This window comes from Centroberyx affinis, unplaced genomic scaffold (genome assembly GCF_046629955.1).
Source record: "Centroberyx affinis isolate AG114_WGS23_722 - 3 ecotype Tasmania unplaced genomic scaffold, CSIRO-AGI_Caff_v1 ptg001477l_1, whole genome shotgun sequence".
Taxonomy (NCBI): domain Eukaryota; kingdom Metazoa; phylum Chordata; class Actinopteri; order Beryciformes; family Berycidae; genus Centroberyx; species Centroberyx affinis.
This window is the reverse complement of record NW_027279945.1, coordinates 36,617-63,256: the sequence shown is the minus strand read 5'-3', so window position 1 is coordinate 63,256 and position 26,640 is coordinate 36,617. Positions and strand designations below refer to the sequence as shown.

Genomic DNA, 26,640 nt, shown 5'->3' with positions numbered 1-26,640 from the left:
TTTTGGTGTGATTTTGTTGTTCTGAACACCCCAATAATAGCTTCGTTTAACGATTTTATTCTGAAGGTAAACTGGACGTATTTCCGGTATTGTTCTGTAGCTCCGCGGCTAGCCTGACGCAGCTGCAGCCAGGACAGCCGCTGACACGCCAGCGCGCTGCACTTCCGATCAGCTGAGGTTCAGCTGACGCTGCTTAGCAACCTGCTGCATGTTTTTGTTTACAACCAGCGCATTTGTTTGCGATTGGCTCAAGTTCGCATCGTTGAAAATCTGGACCAATCAGACTCCAGTGTGTTAAGTAATTGATGTAAAAAGATATGCAAGAGGATCCCGCGTTCAACATACTTGAAGTATTGTAGGATTTGATCCACGAAAGTAATTTTAATTTTAAAATGACAGATGGAGTTACTGCTCTGAAAAAAACGACAATGTCCTGAATATTGATGCTTATTACACTGTGATTACAGAAACGAATTATGTCTTTAAACAAACAGAGCCGTCCGCCTGCATTTGTTAGGCTTAGCATTTGCAAAAATAAAGAAAACACTGGATTTTAGGGTCGCCATGGATTGCATAGAACAGACAACATAGTCAGAGACAGATGTATCCACTAGACTACATCCAATTACCTTTATTTGTCTCGTAAAGTTAAAGCAATTTGCGAATAAAAACATGGTGTTTTTTGCGACTAATTTCATACCAATGTGCGGGGTTTTTTTTATTCTGTTTGTGTAATGAAATAGATCAATCAATAAAGTTTTACCACTTTGAAACAACATGGCGGCTTACGCGTCGCCCGTAGCGGTTAGATATGTAATCAAATTTTTACTGAAAGACACGTTTCTGACCACAAGCAAAACGTGCTGTCTCGCCTCCAGTAGCATTGTGAAAGGTGAGTGTTTCTGTCGTAGTAAACGTTACACATTTTATGCAATGTACGTCTGATACGTTACACAACGTGGGTAATGCATATTTCATAACTTTGCTGTCCATAACACTCACTCTGTCACTGTGGCACAAAAGGCTGATGAAATGCTATATCTAGAATATCTGCATCGATTTGTATTGTATGCGTTAGGTTACTATTGATTTTGGTGTGATGATTCCAGGTTATACTTCGAGCACAGGCAATTCATGTGCGTCATCCTGCCCCACAAAGCCTCCAGCCACTGTTTGTGCCTCTAGTAAAACTATTGGACACTATGACGGCCTCATTCAGCGTGGCTCCCTGGAGGAGGACGGGCAGCAGAGAGAAGCCCTGCAGCAGATGGCTCAGCTGCAGGAGACCCTGAAGAGCTACTGTAATAGCATCTACTTGAAACCACCCACACCAAGGCTGAACCCCGAAGATGACAACACTCAACTTCACAAACATAAAGACCCCAACTTGACAAAACCTGAAAACCAAGGTGGTGCATCTCCTGTAAAGGTAAAGGAGTTCCTGGCCAGTGTAATGTGTAAACAGCATGACACATGATGACCCAAATGAACAATACCCATCCCTAAGATTAACAACTTATCTCCTTCTAAATAAAGTGAACTTGACTTTGCTTTTGTAGGATGCAAGATAGTACATTTTAGTTACCATGACACTTGCTATAATTTTGAAGTTTTTCCCCCATTGTCCCCTCATCAACCATTAACTTTGCAATTAGCCTTAGTTAATGTTAGTTGATTCCTATTGATTTCCAACATGTGACTGGTCTTCAGGAAGCTTCATGACAATGTGTTTAAAAGTAAAAATTATTTTCATTTCACAACTGATGAAGACCCATATTTCATAAGGAAATATTTGGTCTGTATGGGTTTATTTTTACAAGGAAGGATACAACCACAATGGCATATTGGGAAAAAAAAAGCCTGTTGTGCTAGTCATATTTCAATGCCTGTCCTTGGAGCAGGATGGCACGTGGGTGTTGGTAGCCCTCACTCAGGGGTACTTTGGTAGATTTGAGAAATGAAACAGCAACTATTCGAATACTATTCACCCTCCTTTACCGACCTGCCTCCTCCTCTCAGAGCAACAGGCCTTTCCTGTCAGCATTGGCATGAGAGTGTTTGACTTCTCGGTCTGACTTCCCAAGCTGACACTAAACAGGGGAAAATGAACTCAACTGGAGCTCTTGATGAGCCATTTTTGAATTAAATACCCATCCTTTCCCCCCGTACAGTAATAGTTTAACAGGGAGATTATTTGCTTGTTCAACTGGCAGTTTACACCAACTGCAAGCCTGCTAGGCCTTCATAATCATGGATTTGTTTTAAGCCTTTTACAGTACAGTGAGGCATCTGGACTCTCATTCCACCATAAAGCCCCATTGACGTCTAACATATGGGGGGGACTTCGGAGAATCCGCTGCACTGTACCCCAGTTGCATTAGCGATGGCGGCCGTGGGGCGCAGGTCAAAGGGAGGGTAGGGGTCTGGGAAGTGTATTGTGCATGCGAGTTTTGGAACAGTGTAGGGGGCTGTTGTTGTTTTTAGGTCAGGGGAGCTGACTGTCTAGTATTTGATGGTGGGAGTTTTTGTTGGTTGGCTGGCACAGACACACAGGGTTAGGCAGAGATTTTGGAAGGCAGCGGGGGCAGACCTCCCGCTGGGCTCGTCCCGGCACCCCTCTCACTCTCTCACCGTCCCCATGCAGTAATGAGGGGATCCCCCATTGTCTGGGCCATTCTTGTCCTTTTTGCTTTTGATTCCGGACTCTGACAAATACTTTGGTGTTAGTGCTATCAACACTGCCGCCCCCCCCCCCCCTCCTCTCCTCTCCCACCTTATTTCTTAGCCTGTCTCACAGATGCAAGCACACACACACACACACACACACAGAGCGACTGGAGTACTTATGCAATTATTCTGGTTTGAATCAGGTCACACCACTGTCCTCTCGGTGTCTGTTCTCTCTGTGAAAGTGCCGCCATTGTCCTCCACTAACTGACCAAGTCTGTGAGGAGAGTACACTTGACTTAATATTGACCCAATGTGGCGTGGTTTTGCGGATGGTCGGGTAACAATGGGCCATTGTCTGGAGGGATCCACCCTATTCAAGTCAGACCTGCATCATGGATTTCTCCTGTATAGGTCTCCCGCAGATCAGTTGTACCAGTTAGGCCCAACTTTGAAGACGCCCACCATCTCTCTATTAACCTTGCTAATGAGAGAGATGACACCTTTTGCCGTAGCTGAACTCGTTTCTAAGCAGCTTTACGAAAGTCATCGGAAAGCCAAAGTGGCCATGTCCTGCGTGTGAACTTCCCACCCGTGTGCCGGTCTATATCCTCTACCGGGACAGACTGCCCGGAGCTCGGTGGCGGAGCTGCCTGAGGGACGGCCTTGTCCTTCTCCACTCTGCCGTGGCAGCATGGCCGCCAGCCACTGATTCCCCCACCATGCCAGAGGGCAGCTTGGGAAGTCAGGGAGAAGTCACACACTGTTATGCCGAAGCAGACAGGAAAAGGCTTGTTGCTCTTCCAGAATTTCACTCCAGCACTGGACGGGACAGGCGGAGGGGTGGGGGGAGGACAAAAAGGAGGGGAGGGAGGAGGGATGGAGGGCAGAGAGAGGGAGAGACAGAGGACGGGTAACAAGTTTGTTTTTTCATTTGGTTGTGAATCGGTCATTGTCTGCATATACTAGAGTCAAGTGCTCGTTGAAAAGCAGTGGATACTGAGTCATGTCTCCATGAATTACTGACTAAATTAAGTTTCAAGAAGATGATCCCTTCTGTTTAGACTTGAGTTAATTCCAACACTAGGCTATTTGCCATTGCCCGGTTAAGAAGACGGAAAACAGTACTCAACCATATTGTCATAAAATCCATCTATAATTTGTCCTCCTCTGTGTAAACTAATATGCTACAACAGTTATGATTAAACTGATGATTACATAGCTTGGACCCATTTTTAGGATATTTGGCTTCGCTCTAAATTCTCAGTTTGATTTGCAGCTTGGTCTCACAGAAAACAGTGGTTTTTTTAAGCGGGGACCTTTTGATGATGGGAGGCAGGCAGCACAATGACTTCCAGCAGCACCTCAATGCAGCAGCACCTCAATGCAACAGTACCGTATCACAATTAGCAGCGCTAAACAGGCTTCACAGAGAAGTCCACTCCATCTCGTATAGAGCCTCATCCAGTCCTCCCCGTTTTGTCTGACAAATCCCCCTATTGTTCCTCTGATGATGCTTTTCTTTCGTGGGAACCCTGGCTTGTCTTGTTGATTAGATCCCCTTTGTCTTCCTCCCCTGCAGTGGGCTAGTCTGGAGAATGTGAAACCTCACACTGTAGTGGTGGCTTAATGCCTCAGCATACTTTGTTTATTAAACGATGATTCAATCTTATATGGTAATGAATATAATGCAGCTTATATAGGTCACCGGCTATAGTGTCTTGTGCTTTTATTAACAAATTAATCTATGCATGATTTTGTATGACACTAATGATCCGAGCCTTTGCTTTCATTTCGTGGTTGGGATTGGATTGTCATGATTGCTGTGAATTATTGTTTATAGTGACAAGCAGCTGCTAAAAGATTTAATATGAAACAAACATGCTTGACGGTCATTTCCGTGTTTTTTCTTTTTTTATTTCCCCAAAGGAGGAACCCCCTCCTCCGCCACCGCCACCTCCACCCAGGGGCTTTTATATCTATGGAGATGTTGGTAAGAATACATGTAATCACATAATAAAAAAAAAAAAATTGTTCCCTCGCATAGATATCACTTCTGCATCTGTTACTGTGTGGTTGTGTGGAAGTTATAATAGCGATAATTCCTTGTGTTTTTAATATCTGTCCCTTTCAGGCACAGGCAAGACCATGCTCATGGACATGTTTTACTCCCATGTGGAAAACAGCCGCAAAAAGAGGGTCCACTTCAACGGCTTCATGTTGGACATTCACAAAAGTTAGTATTCCCCTCCCACTGCATGGCACCAGCTACCCAAGCTTGGCTTGCATGACTTTGCGGAAGTTTTATGACTCGCATACACACTGGCGATCCTATATTTATCTCTCCGTTTGTCCTGAAGCACTCCCGCTAATTGTCTACCATTATGCATACAGGTGAAATTACTGCTTTATTCTGTATTGTTAGTGGCTTTGGGTTGCCGATGCAGGTGTGCTTTAAGATGTGCCTGACGTTTGTGTGCCGCTTAAAGGGATCCACCGGAGGAAACAAAGCCTGCCAAAACGAAGGCTAGGGAAAATGTTCACCTATGACCCCATATCACCGGTTGCCATGGAGATCAGCAATGAAACCTGCCTCTTGTGTTTTGACGAGTTTCAGGTGAGTGAGTGTGTTGCGGGCTGCGTGCCAGCCTGTGCGTCTGTATGCGTGTGTGTGTGTGAGAGAGAGAGAGAGAGAGAGAGAGAGAGAGAGAGAGAGAGAGAGAGAGGTGTAAGTGTTGAAGTGAGCGTGTGTCTCTGTTTCTCAAGCAGCTGCTTGTAAACTACAAGTAGGAAACGATACAGAAACAATGCTGACCGCTGTTATGTGTATATCAGACTCTTCTATCAACTGCATGAATTAACTTAAAACAGTGGTACTCTGACACCAGTAGTGAATAATAGCTAGTATTGGCTAATACACTGCTGTTACAATGCTATATGATGATGCATAACTGATGTTTAGCTGTTTCATAGTAAAAGATGGGAAGATACCATTTAATTAGATAAACACTAAGACAATCTTTAAAATGCAACAAAGTTTTTTTTTAATAGTTAATATATAAACACATTACATATGGTATGTAAACATAAATCTCCAAAACGACTATTCTTGAAATGCCAACATGTTGCACTCATGTTCATATAAAAAAATATGAATTTATTAATATTAAAATCCAATGTGACAGTGAAATAATTTCTGTCACCAGAAATGGGACAAGAGATGGTCATGTTTCTAATTCAATATGTAATTAATTTATTATTTGGAAATTGACCCATTCTGCTTACATTTTTATAGGAGCTCAAAGAATAGTTAAAGAATAGTCAAAGAATAGTTAACCACGTTACAGTGTTTTGTTTGGGTACAGGAGAAATTGCTTTGGGACCTGTATATTTTTTACCTTCCTTGCCGGCCGGGATAGTGAGAGGAAAAAATGTTATCATTGTGTTCAGTCACAGCTCATGTCTCTCCTGTCTCTGCAACTTGATGGTTCTGATTCTTGGGATCCCAACAAAAACAGGACTGGGGACACCTAGTGGCTTCATTAAAATACAGCAGCTCTCTCAGAGGACTTATTGGTTCAGAAGCACTGAGACATTACAGTGTAATGAGTAAAATATCACGATATAACATTTTCATCTTCTATACTGTGTGTCAGTCGGTCAGTAATCAGTCAGTCGGTTCCCAAAACATCATAGCCAAGTCACCCAGATTGTTTGCACACTGCACATACACAACGTTCATAAGTGCTGCAGACATCCTCATTACTTTACCCTTCGGCGTCAATGGAGGGAGCCGCTGCTGATGCTGCCTCCATTATCTTAAAAGTAGTTAGTCATTCACTGCAGTAATGAAGGACCAGTGCTTCTGTCTTTGTCATTTAGCCAGCCAGACGCATCTGTTTGTAGCCGAATATAGTTCCTCTTACTGATATCATTATCACTAATGTCAGCAGGTCAAAGGTCACGGAAGGTGCGTCCGCTCTCTCTAATCACTCTCTATGCATCTATGAGGATCAAGAGCTGCTCCTTTCATCCCCGCGTCTTTCACATTTTAAACTGCGGCACTGCTTGCGCGTTCTCATTGATTTGTTTTGTTTGCCATCGCCCGCTTTGCTGTTTTTGCTTGTCGACTGTTGCTACCGGTGAATGGGTTTAGCGGCGGGAGGGGGGGGGACGGGACAACAAGCAGACATGTGTGCGTTGTTTGTGATGCATAAACAAGAGGTTGGAAAGGTTGGGAGAAATGGGGAGGGGGGTGCAGGGGCGGAGGGGAGGGGTTGTGGGGTCTATACCAATCAGCATCCTCCTCCACTCAGCCATGCAAATGAGGCTCTGGGTATCAGTCGCACTCTCCTGCTTCCTTAAGTGAGTGGAGCTAGAAAGCGACTGGCGGCGGCGGGTCAGATGGATCTTATCCTCTTAAATGCTAATGACATTTCTCCATTCTCTTCATTAGCGCCGTGCCATTATCAGTAATTTGTAGCCCCCCTCCCTCCTTTTACAGCCCCCCACCCAGCTCCCCTAATGAATACTCGCCATTGAGAGGTCCGAGATGGAAAGATGGGAAGAGAGCGAGGGAAGGAAGACGGGAGAGTGAGAAGAAAGCGCTTGAGCGTCATTGTCTCAGGGCCTCAGTCACTGTGCAGGCTCTGTGAAATTGCTCATAGGTTGTGTACATAAAGAGGTGTAACATCAAAAGAGGTTTAATTTGGCACCCGTGTGCCTCGCTGCAAACTGACGGCCGCTTGAGTAATTGGATGCTCATTTAAATATCGGCATTGGCTGGCGGAGGTTGCACCGTTATTTTTGTGTTCCACAAGTGCTTTACATCAGTCCCCCCACCTTTCTCATTCTCTGGGTCCCCATTCTCCCCCCCCCCCCCCACTACTCATTCAGCAATCAATATTGCCCCTCAGACGATGCCCATGTTGAGGGCACATGAATAAACAAATCCAGGTTGTATAAAAGGTCATTTTTAAATGATTCTTTTGAAATGAAAATAAAATCCTGCGGTCGGAGGAAGCGGGGGGGCCCATTCAGAGGGACACAGAGCCTTGGCTTTTTGTTGATTCTCATTTGCGTATACACACGCACACACAGAGAGACACACACTAATTTGATGCCCTTAGCCACCTCTCCTTAGCGAAAATCAAGGCTCTAACACAAATGTTAATCGAGTATTGGCAAGGGCAGTGGGGCTAATATGCAAAAGCAGAAGACTCTCCAGAGTATGAAAAGAGGCATATGTTGTGGGTATGGCCGTCAGAAGTGCCTGTTGTACATAAGGGAAGAAGGTAAGAGGGATTGAGAGGAGGGGGCGGGACAAAGGCATGACTGCAAAACCTTCCTGTTATTCAAGACATTCACTTCATCACTAGCATCAACTCAAATTCAAACAAGGGTTTCATTCCAAAATGTGAATGTCCATTTTTTAAAGAAGAAAAAAAGTATCTCTCAATTGTCCAAAAATAGAGAAAGTTGAATCTTCAACAATGTTACTGCTGGGAAATCAAAGATCTTATTGGTTTTCCAAACGGAGCTACTTTCAGCAGCAATAATGTTGTGAGAGTAGGTGTCGCTTTTTTCAAGAGAGTGATATTTCATTTTGGAACACAACTCTTCATTTATTAAATGCCGTCCCTGTATTCAATCGAAATTATAATTGGCCTTGTATTGCGTTCGTGCTACTGAAAACATTTCAATTTATTTTTAACACGATGGTCAACTCTTCTCAGTCAGCCATTATAATGCTGAATCTGAGGCTGGCATGGCGTGTAACATGCGCATTCATTTGACTATATAGTACAGGGTAACGCATGCTTTCTCCCTTCATGGGTGCTCAAAAGAGCAACAGAGGTGAAAGAGAGAGAAAATGAGAGAATAAGAACAAAAGTGAGTGCACTGGATTACTAATAGAAAGGTCAGAACTCTTCACTTAACAGCCAGCGACTCGTAAACGTCCTTGCTCCAGTGTTGTCATAGACCTTTTGTTTATCGTGGGCTAGTGGAAATGCTGCAGATGAAAAAGGCAGCGGACAGTTGAATAGTATTAATGTATTATAACCTCATAGCCTTGTGTCTGGTTGAGGGAACAAGCGCACACACACACCTTTATATGGCCATCTGGGATAGAGGCTTTGTCTGCCATTGTGACCCCCGGTTTGGATTCATATTGCTCCATTTTCATTATTCTTTTCTTTCTCTTGTTCTCTCGCTGGCGCTCGCTCATTCTCACCCTCTGTTCAGTTGATTAGCTCAGGTCCGCTGCCTTGCCTCGGCTACTTGTCCTCAGCAGAAAGCTGCTTCGTGACCATTTGCAGTCAGTTGGAGTGGTTTAGATGTGTGTGTGTGTGTGTGTGTGTGTGTGTGTGTGTGTGTGTGTGTGTGTGTGTGTGTGTGTCTGTCAGTGTGTGTGTGTGTGTGTGTGTCTGAGTGTGCGTGCGTGTGTGCGTGTGCGAATGGCCATGACCAGACACAAAGGATAGAATGAGCACACCTGAATGACACTAATCAACATGGAACTGAGTTTTGATGGCAAGGTTTGACCTCACACACACACACACACACACACACCATGGCAACAAAGGTAAATTATACATGAATTTATCTCTCCTGTCCTCCGTCTCTGTTTTGTCAGGTGACTGACATTGCTGACGCCATGATTCTGAAGCAGCTATTTGAGACGCTGTTCAAGACAGGAGTGGTGGTGGTGGCCACCTCCAACAGACCCCCTGATGGTATGACCAGCATCACCTGTGCATGTATTTGAGTGTGTGTGTGTGTGTGTGTGTGTATGGATTTGTTGTGTGTAAAGTTTTTTTGTTTGTTTTTAGCCACTGCATATCAACTGTACTCTTGGTCCTGGCATTGCTGCACACATAGCTCAGTAAGCAGTAGGGCGGCAGGATGGTCTAATGCACTGCAAAGTTGTCACTGTTAAAAGTAAACACTGTGCCAGACTGTTTCTATAAGTCCACACCCATCAGAGTGAATTTAACACCAGTCAAGCTTGTCAGCTCCAAATAATTGTCACTGAAAAATCAACACTTATTAGCAGTGGGAAATTTGCTGTGTACATGACTTTTAGGCTGATTACAGCCATGATTTGGCACCATGACTGATTTTTATGATGCATGGTTAGAGTGGCCATTCCACAGCAGAAATGTCACAAGTTTGTGTCCTGACACCTCTATTTGTCCTGTTGAAATGTTCTTGATCAAGACACTGAACCCCCACCTGCTCAGTCATCGTAAGTCGCTCTGCAGAAAGATGTCAGTTTATGTAAGAACTAGACAGTCAGACCTGTTCCAGCTGTTTCAGACTCCCCTTTCAATTTGACATAACCTACATTTTCAGCCTACATCTTGTACCATTTAATACATTATATATATGTTATTGTTAAAACATGCACAACATTGTATTATTTTGCATATAATTATGCTGATGCTAGATGTAATTTTATAATTCATCCAGAGCCAGCTGGCTCATTTATGAAGTTTATAATGTTCAATATTCACGTGAATGCAACACTGTCAAGCGACTGAGAAAAGGGAAGAAAACAAAAGGTGCATCTGAATAGCTGAAAACTTCAACAGTTTCTCCTTTTTTAACCGTAATTATTTATCCAGGGTTTGCTGAGCGTGCCTGCTCTTTTTTCAGCAACATCCTACTTCACATTAATGCAGTTAGACCCATTCACATCTGGCAGATGCCTAATACAACCACACCCATCTTCAGCGACACTGAGCAATTGGGGGTTAAGTGTCTTGCTCAGGGTCACTTTGGCAGTAGTTGTTAAGAGGGGGCAGAACTTGACTAATTCACTTTCTTAAGCCATATCTTTCCATGCTGGTCCAGGGATTGAACCGTCAACTTTTCAGCCACAACTGGTAAAGAACAATGTAGGTGAAGGCAGACAGGCACGTAAATTTGTTTCCACCAGTCTTTTTAATTGCCAGTAGTGCTGATATGTAAGACTGGAAACCTATATTACTACTAATAATTGTGATAATTAAATTTGTGTAGCACTTAACCAAGTTATAAATTGCTGTGCACAAAACCAAACAATCAGCTAAAACTTGCACTATTGACTCTATTAAAGTCTGCTCAGAAGGACTGAAATGGGACAAAACTGTAACAGTAATAATATTCAATGTTACTATTCAAATACAGATAAAAAAAAATTAGAATAACGCTTTAGCCTTGAAGGTCCACTCAGCCGTTCAGCAACAAGCACACCGCCAAATTGCAGCTAAAAGGACAGCAGATGTTGCTGAGACATTCATGTCTGCCTGAACCAGAACCACCAGAACACATTTGCCCCTGAGCTGTGTGTGATGTCAGTTACTCTACATATATCATTCTGTGAATACTTTTATTCAAAGTGCTTGTTCACCTCATGTTCGGCCCCAGCAAAGAATCGATTGAGCTGCACAGGACCACACCAACTACTTCCTGTTTACAGCAATTAAGCATAAGAAAAGGAGAGGGACATTTGGAATTGATGCACCCTTCACTGAGGAGACATGGCGCAGTCGTTAACCAGGCTTTGATGTTGCATTTAGCGCCAACGCAGCGAGGTTGGGGAAAGAATGAGCAAGACGGTGATCAAGGTGGAGATAAACGCGTGATGCGCCTTCGCTCCTCTTTCATTCGCTCTCTCGTTCCTCCTGGCAGGGAAGATGTCGATGCCTCAAAGCCTCGAGTGGGCCCCGGAGTGGATGGCAGCAAGATGGCTCTCGTAGACAAAGACAGCCTTCTCTGATATTTACCAGCTATTAAGAACAAAGCGCCAAACCGTGCAAAGTTGATAGAGAGCCTACTTGGTTTTAATTACATGGTTAATGGAACACTAAAAGCCGTAAGAGACAACCGGACATGAAAGGCATACATTTTCCATCTTTATTGATGTGGAGACGCTGGTATCAAAAGGCCCTAGAGTGGGTTATGTGATTGGAGGGGGAATTTCAAGATACATTTTTGCTAGTAAAGTAGCGTTTTGTTGTTGTTTTTTATACACTGGTGTCAATGGAGTTTGATGAGATTGAGGAGGATTAGGGGGATAAATGGCGGGTTTCATTTGGGACTGGAACAGCCCCGTTGTCCTGGAATAGAGGCGCACTCTCCCAGTTCACAGTAATGGGCTGTAGTCTGCAGGCTCATTTTTAATAACTTTAATGAATTTCACTGAATTGGCAGTGGCGTGTATCCATAATAATAAAAGCCAGGTACGTTGCAGCAAAAAAGTAGTGCAAAATGAAATATGTGTAGCTGTCTCATGGTGTGATTCAGCACATTTGTCACCACATGGACCCTCTTTTTGCCTTAACACCGGCAATAGTTGTGTCTCCCACACAGCACAATCCATTACAGTACAGCAGTTATCAAGCGAGTGTTACTTCTTTGTCAGGTCCTACTGTAGTAAGCTTAAGCCCAAACATCAACAGCAACCACTTGTTTGCATTCGCAGCTGGAAAGAGCTTAAGCCTCTGTCTGTGTGTGTGTGTGTGTGTGTGTGTGTGTGTGTGTCTTTGTCTGCGTCTGTGTTTGTGTGTCTGCGTGTGAATCCCTATCTGTTTTATCTGTCTATCAGGGATGCTACTTCAGATGTAATTTGTTCCAGCCGAGCTAATTGAAACCTCTATTCAGTAAGCCGCTGTGGACATTGTCCACGCTGAAAAGGCGACAGTCCTTTCTCCCGCCACCATTGTTTGGGAATGTAATGAATTTTATGTTGCTGCCGCTGCCGGTAGAGAAATCCATTTTTCTCCCCTGGTCCCAGTGCTTTTGTCCTGCCTCCCCACCCATCCTTCAGTTCATCAATAGCCACTTTATCTGCCAATCTGTGGCGGGGGAATGACATTATTAGGAGGCTAAACAGCAGCTCTAATACAGGCCCTCCCCTCCTCTTTCAGATCTGTACAAAAACGGACTTCAGAGGGACACCTTCCTGCCTTTCATCGACGTGCTGAAGGTAGAGACAAAGTCATCCCCCTCTCTTCCCTTTTTAATTTATTCATTTGTTTATCACGTATTCGCACACACACATGCACACACTGTTGCATGTGTCTCTGTGTTTTTCCAATTTGCTCTTGTGTGGTTTGATGTTTTCTGCTACCTGGACGCCTCGCACGGTGTCACAAAGCTGTCTTTGATCATACCAGGGCATGGTGAAAGACTCACAGAGAGAGGGAGAGAGAGATAGAGGGGGAGATGGAAAGAGCGTGAGTGAGCACAGGTAATGTGAATGAGAGATGGGTGGGCGAGCTGAGCGGCTGAACCAGCCTGCTTGCATTTCAAAAGTGAAGGGGGGGAGAAGAGGTGTGAGGAGAGGAGAGGAGCGGAGGTTAGCATTTCTGGCGGAAAAACTACTTTGCAATTTAATAGCATTATTGTAAGCAGGTAGCACCATTATCCCGCCTGCATCGCAGATGATCATTGATGTGCTTGGAGTGAGCATGATCATAAATAATTGCGGAATAATTTTTATTGTCATGCATTTTGCAGGAGAGGAGAGCAGCATTCTTGCGCTTTTTATTGGTATTTAAAATGTAAATAGTAGAGGCAAGCAATGTCCAACAGAAATAGACTGGATTTTAAATATGGGAGCGCTCACCTTGCCCACCGCTCACTCACTGTACACATAAACACACACATACACACACACACAAAATTCGGAGGATTCAAAGTACAATAACAAGCAGGGTATAATAGACTATACACTATGACTTTGCACCTGCTTTTAATGGAGCTGGTGCATAAAGATGGCAAAGTCCTGAATGACATCATCTGGTCACAGGGGGAGAAGCCTCTTTTTTTAATTCATTACAGATTACTGATTTCCTGCATATCATTATAACTAGTAATATGATAATATCATAATGAGAAAAACTACTTTCAGCTATTTTTGAATTACTTTTCCCACAAAATATGAGGTTTCAAAAAATGCATTAAAAATAGTCCTGGTCCTCAGCTCTGATTGGCTGAGTCACATTTGAAGCCGTTGTCTCTCATCTGAATTAAATTGTATTGCTTAGCGGAAGAAACACATTAAATTATTACATTTTAAAATGATGATTAAGATGATAAAATGATAGTAAATTAAACTATCATTGGTTAAAAAATAAAAAGATTTATTGAACATTTGTGTTCTTTTTTGTTGTAATGGTAATTTGTTAGTGTTTTACAGTAACTGTAATAGATCAGACTTAGCCATTTTTGTTTTGCGATTACTGTGATTCCATTACATGTACAGTACCTGCAAACTTGTTATACCCCAAACCTGACTGTGGGTGCTGTAGGAAATAAGGGAAAGAAGTGGTGAGAGGATACAGTTAGTTTTGTAAGGGCAACATGGCTGCATTCTCTGTCTGTATTGTCACTTGAGGACACACACACACACTCATAAACATAGTTTTTGCCCCCTGGAAAATCTAGAACTGGGGAGGCCTTCGTGTCACCCTACTCCCCACACACACACACCCTCCTCCCTCCCAGCAGCACCCTTGCCCTCTCTAATCCACCCTCATCAGGGCCCTGAATGCCTCTTGTCCCTCTCTGCCCCACACTACCTCCTCTCTTTCAGGGTCCCATGTTCCCCTTTGTGAGGCCATCTGGTTTTTCGGGGTTGGGGAGTTCTGGGGGTGCAGGGTGTTCTCTATAGCCGGCCCGTTCTGTAACGATAAAGCGCATTTTAGCGGGGTCACCCCGCTAACTAGCTGACCCTTAATAGATTGAATTAAAGCTCGCGGGGAGCGGCTGCATGGGTACACTCTGACTCGGCCTGCATGTGCGTGCATGAGTGTGTTTCTATGGCGAGCGAGGGGAATGAATGAGGGTGTTAAAAAGTGAAAATAGGCTCTGACCTCTCCTCCCTATCACCTGAGCTGGAGTGGAAGAGGTTAATCCGTCCCCTCTGTCCCCCAGGGTTGACGTCTTTATTTAACTATTGACTTCTGATTAGATGGGGACCCCTCTGCCACCACAGCCCCCCCACACACACACTTATCATCATCCCAGTTTCCATATATTCCAAAAATTGAGAAATTGTTCGATCAACTACAGAGATTTAGATAGATACGCTACCAGGCAAAAGTTTGGACACACCACATTTTTCTTTATTTTTACTATTTTCCACATTTTAGAATGGTAGTAAAGACATCAAAACTATGAAATAACACAAATGGAATTATGCAGTGACCAAAAAAGTGTTAAACAAATCAAAACTATGTTATATTTTAGATTCTTTAAAGTAGCTGCCCTTTGCCTTGATGGAAAGGCAAAGGCTTTGTCTAAGAAACAAATTTCAAGCATTTACGCATAAGCCTTTAGGTCAAAATGACTTTAAGAGAATGAAAAACATAGCACATTCAATCAGGTGTGTCCAAACTTTTGACTGGTAGTGAAGGTCAATAAAGTGTTTTTGCAGTAGTGAGGCATGGAAAGTACAACATTAGTATACAACCTACAAGTGCAGAGTCCATCAGGGAATCTATTCATTCATTTCAGGCTGTGGTATTTCTTTGTAGCTACAGCGAAGCTCAAAGTTCTGTAAGATTCAGGGTCTAAGGGTTTTTTTATAGACACTGCCACTATTGTAGCTAAGACTCACACACACACACACACACACACATACACACTCTGTCCTCTCTCTCCACTCCACCTTTCATCGCCCATCCTCTCTCTACCCCTCTATCCCTGCTCTTTATTCTCTCACTATCCTGTTCTGTTCCCTGGCTTTACTCACCCAAGGTCGGGTCTCTGTGTTTCGGCTGCAGAATAGTGACTTATTTTCCCCCTCTGCTCGCTCGATGGCAGCCGCGCACAATGCTGCGGGGGGGGAAACACGACAACAACCCCGCCAGCAACTTTGACTGTCTGTGGGTCTCCTGCTCTTTTTTAACCCTTCCCCTCTTTCGCTCTCCTTTCCGTGTTTTTCTTTGTTTTGTCTTTTAATTATTATTAATAATTGATTTGCGACGTGCCGGCAGCAAAGAGAGGGTTTGAAAAAGAAATATATAAATAAAAAGTGACGGATGGAAAAAGAAAATTGAGGAGCGAGAGAGAGAGGGGCCGCGGTCCTCCAGTGGAGACCTTGGTGATAAGGACCGCCTGTGAAGAGCCCGCAGCCTACGAGTTCAAATCAAATGGATGTTGATATTTGATGACTGTCATTGTCCTCCCTAGCATTTAGTGGCAGGACAATGCCGCACTCTGTATGCCTCGAGGGCATACCTCACTTCTTTTATATCACTGTCTCGCCTCCAAAAAAACTCAGTGATTAGAAAAGGACACATCAATTTTCCACTACTCGCACGTTAGGACTTAATTCTGGCTCGCCATTGTTTTCCTCCTGATTTTTGATTGATCCGGTGAAACGCTGGCTTGTTATTTGCTGCCTTATTGATGTTGTCTTTCATTTCATTATATTGAAGTGTGTGTGTGTGTGCGTGTGTGTGTGCGCAAGCATGAGTACAGACGCATACATGTATTCATTAGCGAGGCAGGCCACCTTGGCGCTCCTGGCTAACACGCGTAAGAAGGATTTTAATCCAAGGGCGACGCTTTTATTCCTAAGTGTTGTTTTCCTTTTCAAACTTCCCCAACATCCATCTCTATGTTTCAAGCTCTTCTTCTTTTCCGTACTTTTCCTTTCTGCCTCTTTCACTCTCACCCCACTCACCTCTAACGCTCTGTCCTTCCCTTCAGTCACGGTGCTGAAGAGTAAAGTGACATTTGAATGTTGTGTGTTGAAATAGACTCTTATATTACGCAAGCATTTTTGTGGGGGTTTTTTTATGTGGGTGGTGCTAACTAGTGCAGACGCCTCGTTATCAGGTAATTGATGCGGCTGATGCTCACACCGCCTGTCGGCCAGGTGCGGGTAGCACAGCCTCCCCCCCCCGCGTTTGGGAGAGGCTGGGTTTTGGGCCTCAAGTGGGGGGGAGAGGGAGAGGCCTGGAGGAGTGCAAATGGGGGGTCCAGCGGGGTCCCGGATCACGAAAGGCGGGGCCCCGAACTCAAAAGATGTTTCCCCAAGAGGAGCAGCCGAGGCAGGGGGAGGTTGTGAGAACGACCCCGCAGAACAAACCACCGCTGGCCCAAGGCGGTCACACTTTAAGGGAATAGATCATTAGGTGTAATTAGGGTGTTCACATTGTTACGCAGCCCCCCCACCCCCCCCCCATCGCCCAAGAATGAATAAAATCACCAGATACTCCCCCCGCTCACACACACACTCACACACACACACCAGCTCCCCAGTTAGTGAAAACACTTTGATGTCAGAAGAGTCGTCCAGAACTTGCCAGCATAAAGGCACTGTTTTAAGCTTTCTCTCTTTTCTCCCTCTCTCTCTCTCTCTCGACCCCTCTATCCCTCCCTCCCTCTTTTCTTCTGTCCCTCCACACAAGGCTGTAAGACACACATGGATGAATGAACGACAACCTTTCCCCTCCTCCCTCCCTCTCTCTCTCTCTCTCTCTCTCTCTCTCTCTCTCTGTCTCTCTCTCTCTCTCTCTCTCTCTCTCTCCCCCCCTCCATCTCTTTTTCAGCCTTCCCACCCCGCGTTTCTTTGAGGCCCGGTCAATTCTCTGGGCCAAACAAAAAAAAAGCATCAAATGTTTTCTGCTGCCGGGTAATGAGGGAGTGGACCTCATCAGGGCCCAATAGTCAGCTATCCTTGGCTTTTGTTGCAGCTCAATGGCACCGCGCTCTTTGAAAAACTCAAAAGCAACTTTTTGAGGAGCAAAGGATAGAGAAAGATATGGCGCGGAGGGAGGGAGCGGGCGGAGGGGAGCGGGGGGAAAAAAAGCCACTCTGTTTTTATGCTAAGCGGCTGTCCAGAGAGAGCAGCGGACAGCTCGGACAATGACATGATTGGAGCTACATGTGTTTGGATGACTTTCTTCTAAAGGGACTGTGATTCTCATGTCCGTCATCTCTCTCTTTAGTTCTCTCTCCCTCCCTCCCCACGTCTTTCTGTGTGTGTGTGCGCGCACGTCTGTGTGTATGTGTGTGTGTGTGTGTTGAAATCGTTTGTTGGAAAGTAGTGAAACTGCTGGTGACTAGTTTAAATACAACCCGTCATACTGTGTGTGCCATGGCCAGTGAGGGCAGTAGGCCTATGGGACAGGAAGGTTGGGGATTTGACATTTCACAAATTCATTCTTAAGTCGCAAAACAAAGACGGTTATAATTCAGTTAAACTTTATCTTCACCCCATCTCACACAGTGAGACAGAAAACCTTTTCTAGAATATAAGCGAGAGCATCAACAAATACAAAACATAGCACAGCAGCGCAATGGTCAGTCATACATTGAGTCAGAATTTGGGAATTTGAGTATTGCAATATTAACATAATAGTTTATGCAAAATAATTAAAGTATTACAGCTTTAGCAAAATCACAGTATTTGGGTATTAATCAGCAGGGATTACAAGGTGGATGGAAGAACAGGATATACATTGAATGTAGAAAATATTAGGGTCATCTTCCTGATGTTGAGCTGCAGCCCCTTTTGCACAATCCACATCTCAACTGTCTCAAAGGTTCAAAATCCTTCTGCCTCTTTATCTACATCTCCTCCTTTGTGATTGGTAGATATTTAATAAGGGATAATGGCCTTTACCTGGATTGACCTCATCAGTGTACTTCATGAAAAGAGAAAGTGTCCCTGATATTTTGTACATGCAGTATAAAGTGGCTGCTTTGTAGACTTAACAGAGTTGCAGTTAATAAAGTGACTGGTACACAGGTTTTACACAAGGTTTTAAGGGACTGGTGCATCAGACAGAAATGGTGTTTCTGGTGCCAGTGAAGTGCACCAGTGTGTTAGTGGGAGTCCTGTTCAGCAGCGTTCAGTAATGTTCAGCAGGGAAATGTATAGCGAGGTATAGAGAGTAAAGCTGAGCTGCAAAGTAGATGGGTTAGGCCTGGAGTCTGTGAGTGACTGAGTGAGGATGGAGGGGGGGAGACGGAGACCACAATATGTAGGCGGATGAAATCTTGGAGGAGTGAGAACTTGACAATCCCTTCAAGATGAATAATCAAGTAATGACCCGCAAGGCCTCAGCCTCATCTGATTATAAATAACCGATGGAATCATCATCACTGATTATGTTTCCATTCCTCCTTCTTTCTTCTCTCTTATTTTCACCTCGCTTTTTTTTCCGTCAAGAGATGCTCCGCGCGGCGACCCATCAGCCGCCTATAGGTAGAGACGAATCATAAAGGGAGGGAGCGCAGACGGCAGAAGAAAAGACAAGCGGAGATTCTAATGATGTGGCGGCAATAGTGACAAGGTTTTTTTTCTTTCGTTTTTTTATTTTTTTCTCATTTTGGAGGGACTATTTACCCGTTGGCGGGGTCACAGTGGGTTGATGAAATGACACCTCCCTTTTGTGCGCGGGGGAGGGAGAGTTTGTCAGGTTGTTATTAAGCCTGATTCAGCCAATTGGCTCAGAGTGGGAACCCCGTTTGTGCAGGCGCACACGGAGATAAAAAGTTGACAGCGGAGAAGAATGGAGTATTTCCGTCCCCTTGCTTTGTGATGATTGCTAATTATCCCGCAGCTCAAGGAGGCCAGTGGCAGAAATTCACTGATTTCATAATTTACTGGAGCTGTCATTGAATACTCAGTCAGCCGGCGCTGGTTTGGATGGGATGATATGCAATTCTTTTCTTTTCTTTGATAGAATGGTGGAGATGATGATTATAGTTTGCGCCGTACTCCCTGACATGAATCCTGTTGACGTTTTACACTATCTGGAAAAGTTTGAACTCGGCAGCGCAAGTTCAACGCTGCTGTAGCGCACTTGAATAGCGAGGGGAACAATAGATCAGCTCAATAAACTGTGAAGAAGTGACACAAAATCCCACAGCTATCACAAGAGAGTAGCTTCTGTGCTGCCCTGCCGTTGAATTCATTCAATCATTCACTTGTCCATTTGTTCATTCATTCATTTTATTATTTATACAGAGAAGGGGAGGAAGCTCTTATTTTCAGTTTACAATGCAAGTGAGAAGCAGAGTACAGTAAAGTAATAGAAACAATTAAAAAAAGAGTAGGCATGTAACTATATTAATGACTAAAATAAATACCAGTATGAAAAACACCATTAAAATTCCAAAGGTCAGTTCACAACGCAGTCGCCAGGAAGATTTGCATGAGCCACTGATCTAAAGCTGCATGATAGCATCTAATCTGATAGTTTCCTGGAGTTTATTCCATTTGTATGATGCATAATGACTGAAAACACTTTTCACTAGATCCATCTTCATATGCAGTGTTATATACAAGATATTGTCTCCGCATCTGTATGAAACTCAGTTCTAGCACCAAAGTAGACTAAAACAAATCATGAAAAGTATTTGAAGATGTGAGAATGCAATATTATACACCTACGCTTAAAAAATATTGATCAAATAAAATATAACAAATTACCTTAGGTTCTTGGTTAGCAAAGCGGTATCTCTTTTAAATACTGGATCCTATCCTGAATTTAATTGTAAACCATTGTTTATAATGCATTGATTTCTCTCTGCTCCTCCAGCTTTGCTCTGAAATATGGACGGGCATACTTCTGATCAACTTTTCATCTGTATATTTGTGTGTGTGTATGTGTGTGTATGTGTGTGTAAATTGTAAATAGGAGTACTGCCAGACCATCTGCCTAGACTCTGGGATTGACTACAGGAGGCTGGACAAGGCTGCAGCAGGGAAACTCTACTACCTGTAAGACACACATACACATACACACACACACACACACGCATGCACATACACTCACACACAAATAGTCCCTTTTGCTTCTCTTTTATAGTCCAACTCGGCTTAGAGGTTGTGCAATGGTCTGGTAAAAGGTGAACATGAACCTGTATCCACAACACACACACATAGACATTCACACACACACACGCTTACACACACACACACACACACACACACACACACATAGAAATTGTTTGTGCACATCTGCTAGTTTGATTTTTTTTAAGGGCGGAAAGAGAAGGCAAACAGATGGATAAATGGGGAGAAACAGACTGGCAGATTTATAAAGACCGACATTACCTTGAGAGATGCATGAAAGGAATGAAAGAGGAATCAATAGAGTATGAGAAAATGGTTGAGCTTTAAAAGCTAGTTTTCTATTTTCCTCATTGCATATACGCTGTTCAACACACTCTCACACACACACACACACACAGTATGAATAACCCTGCCGTTGCTCATTGCTGTGCTGGAGCTTTCAAGTGCCTTCGTCTTTTCAGTGTATGTAAATAGAGCACATCACACCCTTTTACCTGAAGTTAAAACACACACACACACAGACACACACACACACTTTACAATCTCATTTTGACGTGCATTCACAGGCTAATGCTTGTGTTTAGAGCCTAACATCCTGTTCTTTACTGATGGAGTGAAAAGCTAAGTACCCCCCCTCCTCTCTCTCATCGCTTCCACCGTTTGATGTGGCCACTTCAGCATTATTAATTTCATATTCTATTATTTCCTCTCTCTCTCTCGCTGCCTGTGTGCGCTTGTGTTTATGTGTGTGTGTGTGTGTGTGTGTCTTGTGCAGCACAAGGGAACCTGATGCGGAGGCCTTCATGGATGCACTGTTTGATGAGCTGGCCTTGAGACAAAAGAGAAGTATGGAAGTTAAAGGAAAGCAGCAAGTTTTTTGGAGATTGGTCCATTGGTCATTAAGTGATGAGAACATGGACACCAAAATCATACATGTGTCCTTGGTAGATCATTGGCTCCAGTGCTCCATGCTACACTATGTTGAGTTATAGGAGCGACTAGTATTAGCCAAAGTAACAATACTGATCTTTTAGTAAAGAGAAGTTGTCTTCTATCTATTATATGGCCTGTAGATTCATACATTTAAAAATGAAATATCATTTGCTCAATATAGCTGATGTAGCCAGGTTTATTTTTTGAATTATTTTAGGTGAGCAACCACATAATCATCCACTGCAGTGATTTTTAGCTGTTCACAGTGGTGAACAGATCACCGTGGTAACTAATCATGGTAGTTCAAAACAGTTTATTTTTGTGTTGTATTTCATGTCAATTTTACCATTCTCCCACAGCTGCATATCATTTAAGATTACTTAACTTACTTACTTGTCTGCAGGGCCTGAAAAGGTCTTAAAATGTATGAAATCATGTTAGAAGGGTTTCAGTTGTTGGGGCGCCTCGGTGGCTCACTGAGTAGAGCACGTACCATATAAGGCTCAGTCCTTCCTGCAGTGACCCGGGTTCGATTCCGGCCCGCGGGCATTTGCTGCATGTCCTCCCCTCTCTCTCTCCCATACCTTCCTGTCTCTCTCTCACACTATCTCTGTCAATAAAGCATAAAATGCCTAAAATAAATCTTTAAAAAAATAAATAAATGTATTTCAGTTGTGAAATTGGTTGTATGTTTCATTCTATCTGGCATTAAAATAGGTATTTAAAAGTCAGACACACTGTAGCAATGCACTGTTTCTACACGCTGCTGATGAGTGTGTTCCTCCTAGTGGGATTTTCCTGTTTCCTGTTTTATTTTATTCCCCAGCTCTCTGTGTGGAAGCTGACAGTGGAGTGTAGAAAGAACAGGGGAGTGGACTTCTGCGGTCTAAAATGAACAAAAGCAATGATGTGATGATACGAGAACCGAGGTTCAGTCAAATTGTTGGGTGTGTGTTTCCATAGTTACGGGTCCTCGGGCGCTCACGGTGCAGGGCAGAGAAGTGACTCTGGGAAAGACCTGTGGCTCCATCGCCGACTGCACCTTCGACGAGCTGTGTGCCAGAGTGAGTGTGCCAGGTTGCTTTTATTTCTTAAATCTGTTTTTCCAAATGTTATTTTACCTCTTTGTGGGGCAGCAGTATACAATATGTAAAGCAATACATATCTATACATATAATTCTGCATTAGTTACTGTTAAATATTAGTATTACTGTATTCTGTATTAGTCTGTATGAGTTACGCACATACATGTACTTATTCAGAAACACTGAGAATTTCGGTCTCTTCTGTTCAGACTGGCACACATACACACACACACACACACACACACACACACACACACAAAAATCCACACACTACTAATCAGAAACGCCCATATTCAAAGAACTCCCCTCACCTCTTTATTAACTCTCCCTTTTTTTCCCCTCTTCATTCCCCTTTTCGCTCTGTCTCCATCTTTTGCTGCATTGCATGTATTGTTTTTGTCTCATGCTGTCCTTCTCCCCTCTTCTCTCCTCCTCCATGTATTTATTGCTCTCAGACTGCACCGTCGTCCCTCCAGCTCAGTCCTATTTTCTGCTCAATGTCAAAAAGCAACAGTCTATTGGCAGTTTGTTGCTCTTAGTGAATAGTTGTGCCGTTTGTGCCTCAAATTTAGCAGCGTGGTACAGTGACAAGGATGCACTGTGCTTGTAAAGTCTAAAGTCTGATGGTTTTTGCAGGTATCTGGGTTTCAGGGCTTAGACATCCATCCTGCCATAATATGTTAGTGTGTTCCTGTTGATTTACAGAGAAAACCTCCTGAATGGTAAAGAACCAAGGACACTCTAACTAAAGATTACATCAGCCTAAGCCTGTTGCAAAAGATGCCATTATTTTTATCATTGCCATTTTTCAGCACATCATGTATACAGAGTGCAATATTCTACAGTCTGTGTGCACATTTAAGTGTGTGTTCAATTCAGATCTTTATTGTCCCACATTCATTTTGTAGCAAGGCACAATAAAAACAGTGAGAACACCATGCCACTTACAGTACAGTACAAATACAAAAGAGTTCATACAATAAATAGTCCTTACAACAAAAGCAAAGTGCTAAAAAGTGTGCAAAAATGCAGAAGTGGAGTGTGTGTGTCTCTGTGTATACATACAAGTGCATGTGTGTGTTTGTATGGCAGCTGTGAGCATGCGCTACAGTGAAACAGTTTACTCTCTGCGCTGGGTTGTGCTGCTGTTGGTTAGCAGCTCAGCTCTCAGAGTGCGTGACGTTGCCTCAGGTGACTCCAGAGTGTTGAACCCGCTCGCTTGTCTTGCAGCCTCTGGGTGCCGGGGACTACCTGGAGATGGCGCGACACTTTGACACCGTGTTCATCCGCCACGTTCCCATGCTGACGCTGACCCTGAAGGACCGGGCCAGGCGCTTCATCACACTCATAGACAACTTCTACGACAACAAGGTAGCCGGCTGATTTTACTGAAAATAGTAATGTATTACTCATTTCAGAAGTAATTTCATTCCTTTACTTTACTCCCTGGGAGCAGCACTACGTTACACTACCCATTACATTACTTTTCCGTTACTTCCCCCAAATTGGCGACTGATCAGAGTGACCTAATAGTGTTGATGTCCAATATTATTTTCACAGCAGTGAAAATACTTACAACCAGGGAAAGTAAACTCTGCCATTTCTTAACTAAACCAGCCTGCTAACTATTGCTAGCTATGCCTCCATCAACTGAGAGGATGATGACTAATTATGACGAAAATCAATCAGGGATGGGGGTGGGATATAGTTTTTGTAAAATTCAATTTCGCTCTAGGGAATGCTACCAAAAGTAACGTCTTATTTTTATTTGTATTATCATTTTCAAATATTTCATATTTAATATAATCACTGAAATTGAAATAGTAAATCATTGCACCACTCCTTACTGCAAAGAGTAATATTACTGTAGTGCATTACCACCCAACACTGCTTATAATACAGTTTGCAGTGCCAGCCTCACTCTACGTCAGTTCCAATGAAGTGTAATTTAATCAATCACATGTTTATTGTCCTGAAGAGGAAATTTGATTCAGTAAAATAAAAAATAAAAAAAGACAATACCCACTTGCAATAAATCATCTCATCTCACCTGGAACTCACAAGAAATTTATTTTAAGGAGGTAATGAGGGAATTGCCGACTACATTAACCAAAAACAGTAATTAACCATTAAGAATAAAAAGGAGTTGAGTGTCAAAACCCCCTCCTGAAATTCTACAAACAAACTGAAAATTCCCTTGTCTGATACCTCTACCCCCCCACCCCCCCACCCCCCGTCCCAGGTGAGGGTGGTGCTGCTGGCGGCGGCTCCTCTCGACCGGCTGTTTGTCCGCTCCGGAGGGGAAGATGAGAGGGACCGGCAGCTGCTGGACGACCTGGGCCTCAGCGGGGTGAGACCACAGTCCGTCTCTCAATCTGCAGCCTTCCTCTGGGATGTGGTCAGGAGGTCAAAACAGCAGGAAAACAGTCATCTTCCAGTACAAACGAATGGGAGCTGTATGTCCAGCTTAGGGTAGCCTGTAATAGACACAAACAATAAAGTCACGTTTTCACAATAGAGATGAGTAAGCCAGCTAATTAGAGTACAGATCCGACAGAAACATCACGTGAAGAGGAAATATATCACAATTCAAAATAATGCAATAAAAATACTGGTTTGTCATTTGCTTTATTTACATGGAGAATGAAATGTATCACTTGCTCATAGCACCGACCTCCATTGTTGAGCAGTTAGTTTTGTAAGCCAGAAATCTCTGCACCTTGCAAAGTAATCAATGAGTCATTGATCAAAAACCCTATCCCCCCCTTGCAGACATTTATGGTTATTTTGTGCTATGGGACAGTAAAAATCTTACTTATTGCACCTTTAATTCTAATTCCATAATCAGTCACAACCATATATGTAAAAGCTGACAATTCAAACTACATGGCTTGGATGGGTATCTAAGTTTTTATTATTAGTGTGTGTTTTATTTTTTTCTCCACTTCTCTGTGTGCATCTATAGCTAACTTGCCTGCCTGTGTCCTGTTGTAAATGTGAAGTGTAAATGCATTTATTTGGAAGTAATCATCAGTGCGTCTGTGTGTTTATGCACACGTGCTTGTGGGCATGGCAGGGTCAGGTCAATTCACTTTCAATATCAATTCAAATCAATTCAAAATGGAAATTGAAACTGAAATTTATAATACCAAGAGTCGTCATTCTCAATCATTTCTTTATAGATTTGATTTCAAATTCCAGTTTCTAACATTCTAAGAGGATCTACTTCCTTAGACATTGAGTGTATTAACCTCCAGCCCTGGTGTGTGTGTCCTCTCTCTAGGAGGCAGGAGAGCGTCTCAGTCTGTTCACAGCCGAGGAGGAGATCTTCGCCTTCCAGAGGACCGTCTCCAGACTAATGGAGATGCAGACGGAGACGTACTGGATGGAGGGAGACCGCAGTAACAGCAAGACTCATATGAACACCTAACATCCATTACCTACTGCCATGATAAGCATCCACACAACGTGGTACATACCTCGCTAACCACTGACATGGGATCAGAGGAGGCTCCTGTTTTAGCTGAAGCAGACATAGGGAAGATGAGGGATTCTGTTTGGGGGTCCAAGCAAAACAGGCTTTTAGGATACGGCATTAATAGAAAACAAGCTAAAGGGAATGAGCAGCAACGCTGGCAGAGGTTACAATCCATTTGATCCAAGAGAAATCAGATATTCGCTGAAAATATATAACGATGCAAAACCCTGTGTTTTATTACCGCACCAAATAATACCTGTTTTCTTTTGTATCTGACTTCTTCTCTTCATCCTGGCATGGCATGTTTGTAGCCCTCTTTTTGCCATTTCAGTCTATTTGGCCTCCTCCTGTGAGGTGCGCTCTCTCCCCCTTGTGGACTGTTGGTATATATAGACTTTGTAGAATATGGGAAGCTCTCCAACATCTGTTAACCACAAGGAAAACAGGTGCTTACCTCAGGGACAGAATGGGAAGGGGCACATGTGTTCTCCACAGTAGATGGCTACTGCCCTCTAGTGGGTGAACGGCAGAAGAGTAAAATATTCTAGAGCTGTTTGTGTGGTAATGGGACAAAATCAGTCTGTGGGTGTGAATGAAAGAAAGAAGGGAATAAAATCTCAACTGTAAACAACACTGTACACATGTTAAGTGTTATGTATGATATTTAT

At 43.4% G+C, this 26,640-nt stretch overlaps 1 protein-coding gene across 1 annotated transcript; it reads left to right on the top strand.

Moving 5' to 3' along the window:
• The first annotated feature begins 777 nt into the window (after positions 1 to 777).
• On the top strand, positions 778 to 26,640 carry afg1lb (AFG1 like ATPase b). The gene is made up of 13 exons (XM_071526904.1): positions 778 to 892; positions 1,110 to 1,429; positions 4,597 to 4,660; positions 4,802 to 4,903; positions 5,157 to 5,284; positions 9,305 to 9,404; positions 12,582 to 12,640; positions 20,319 to 20,401; positions 21,252 to 21,322; positions 22,373 to 22,473; positions 23,725 to 23,865; positions 24,737 to 24,844; positions 25,778 to 26,640. The coding sequence occupies exons 1-13, from the start codon at positions 778 to 780 to the stop codon at positions 25,922 to 25,924; spliced, it is 1,539 nt and encodes a 512-aa protein (XP_071383005.1). The 3' UTR covers positions 25,925 to 26,640.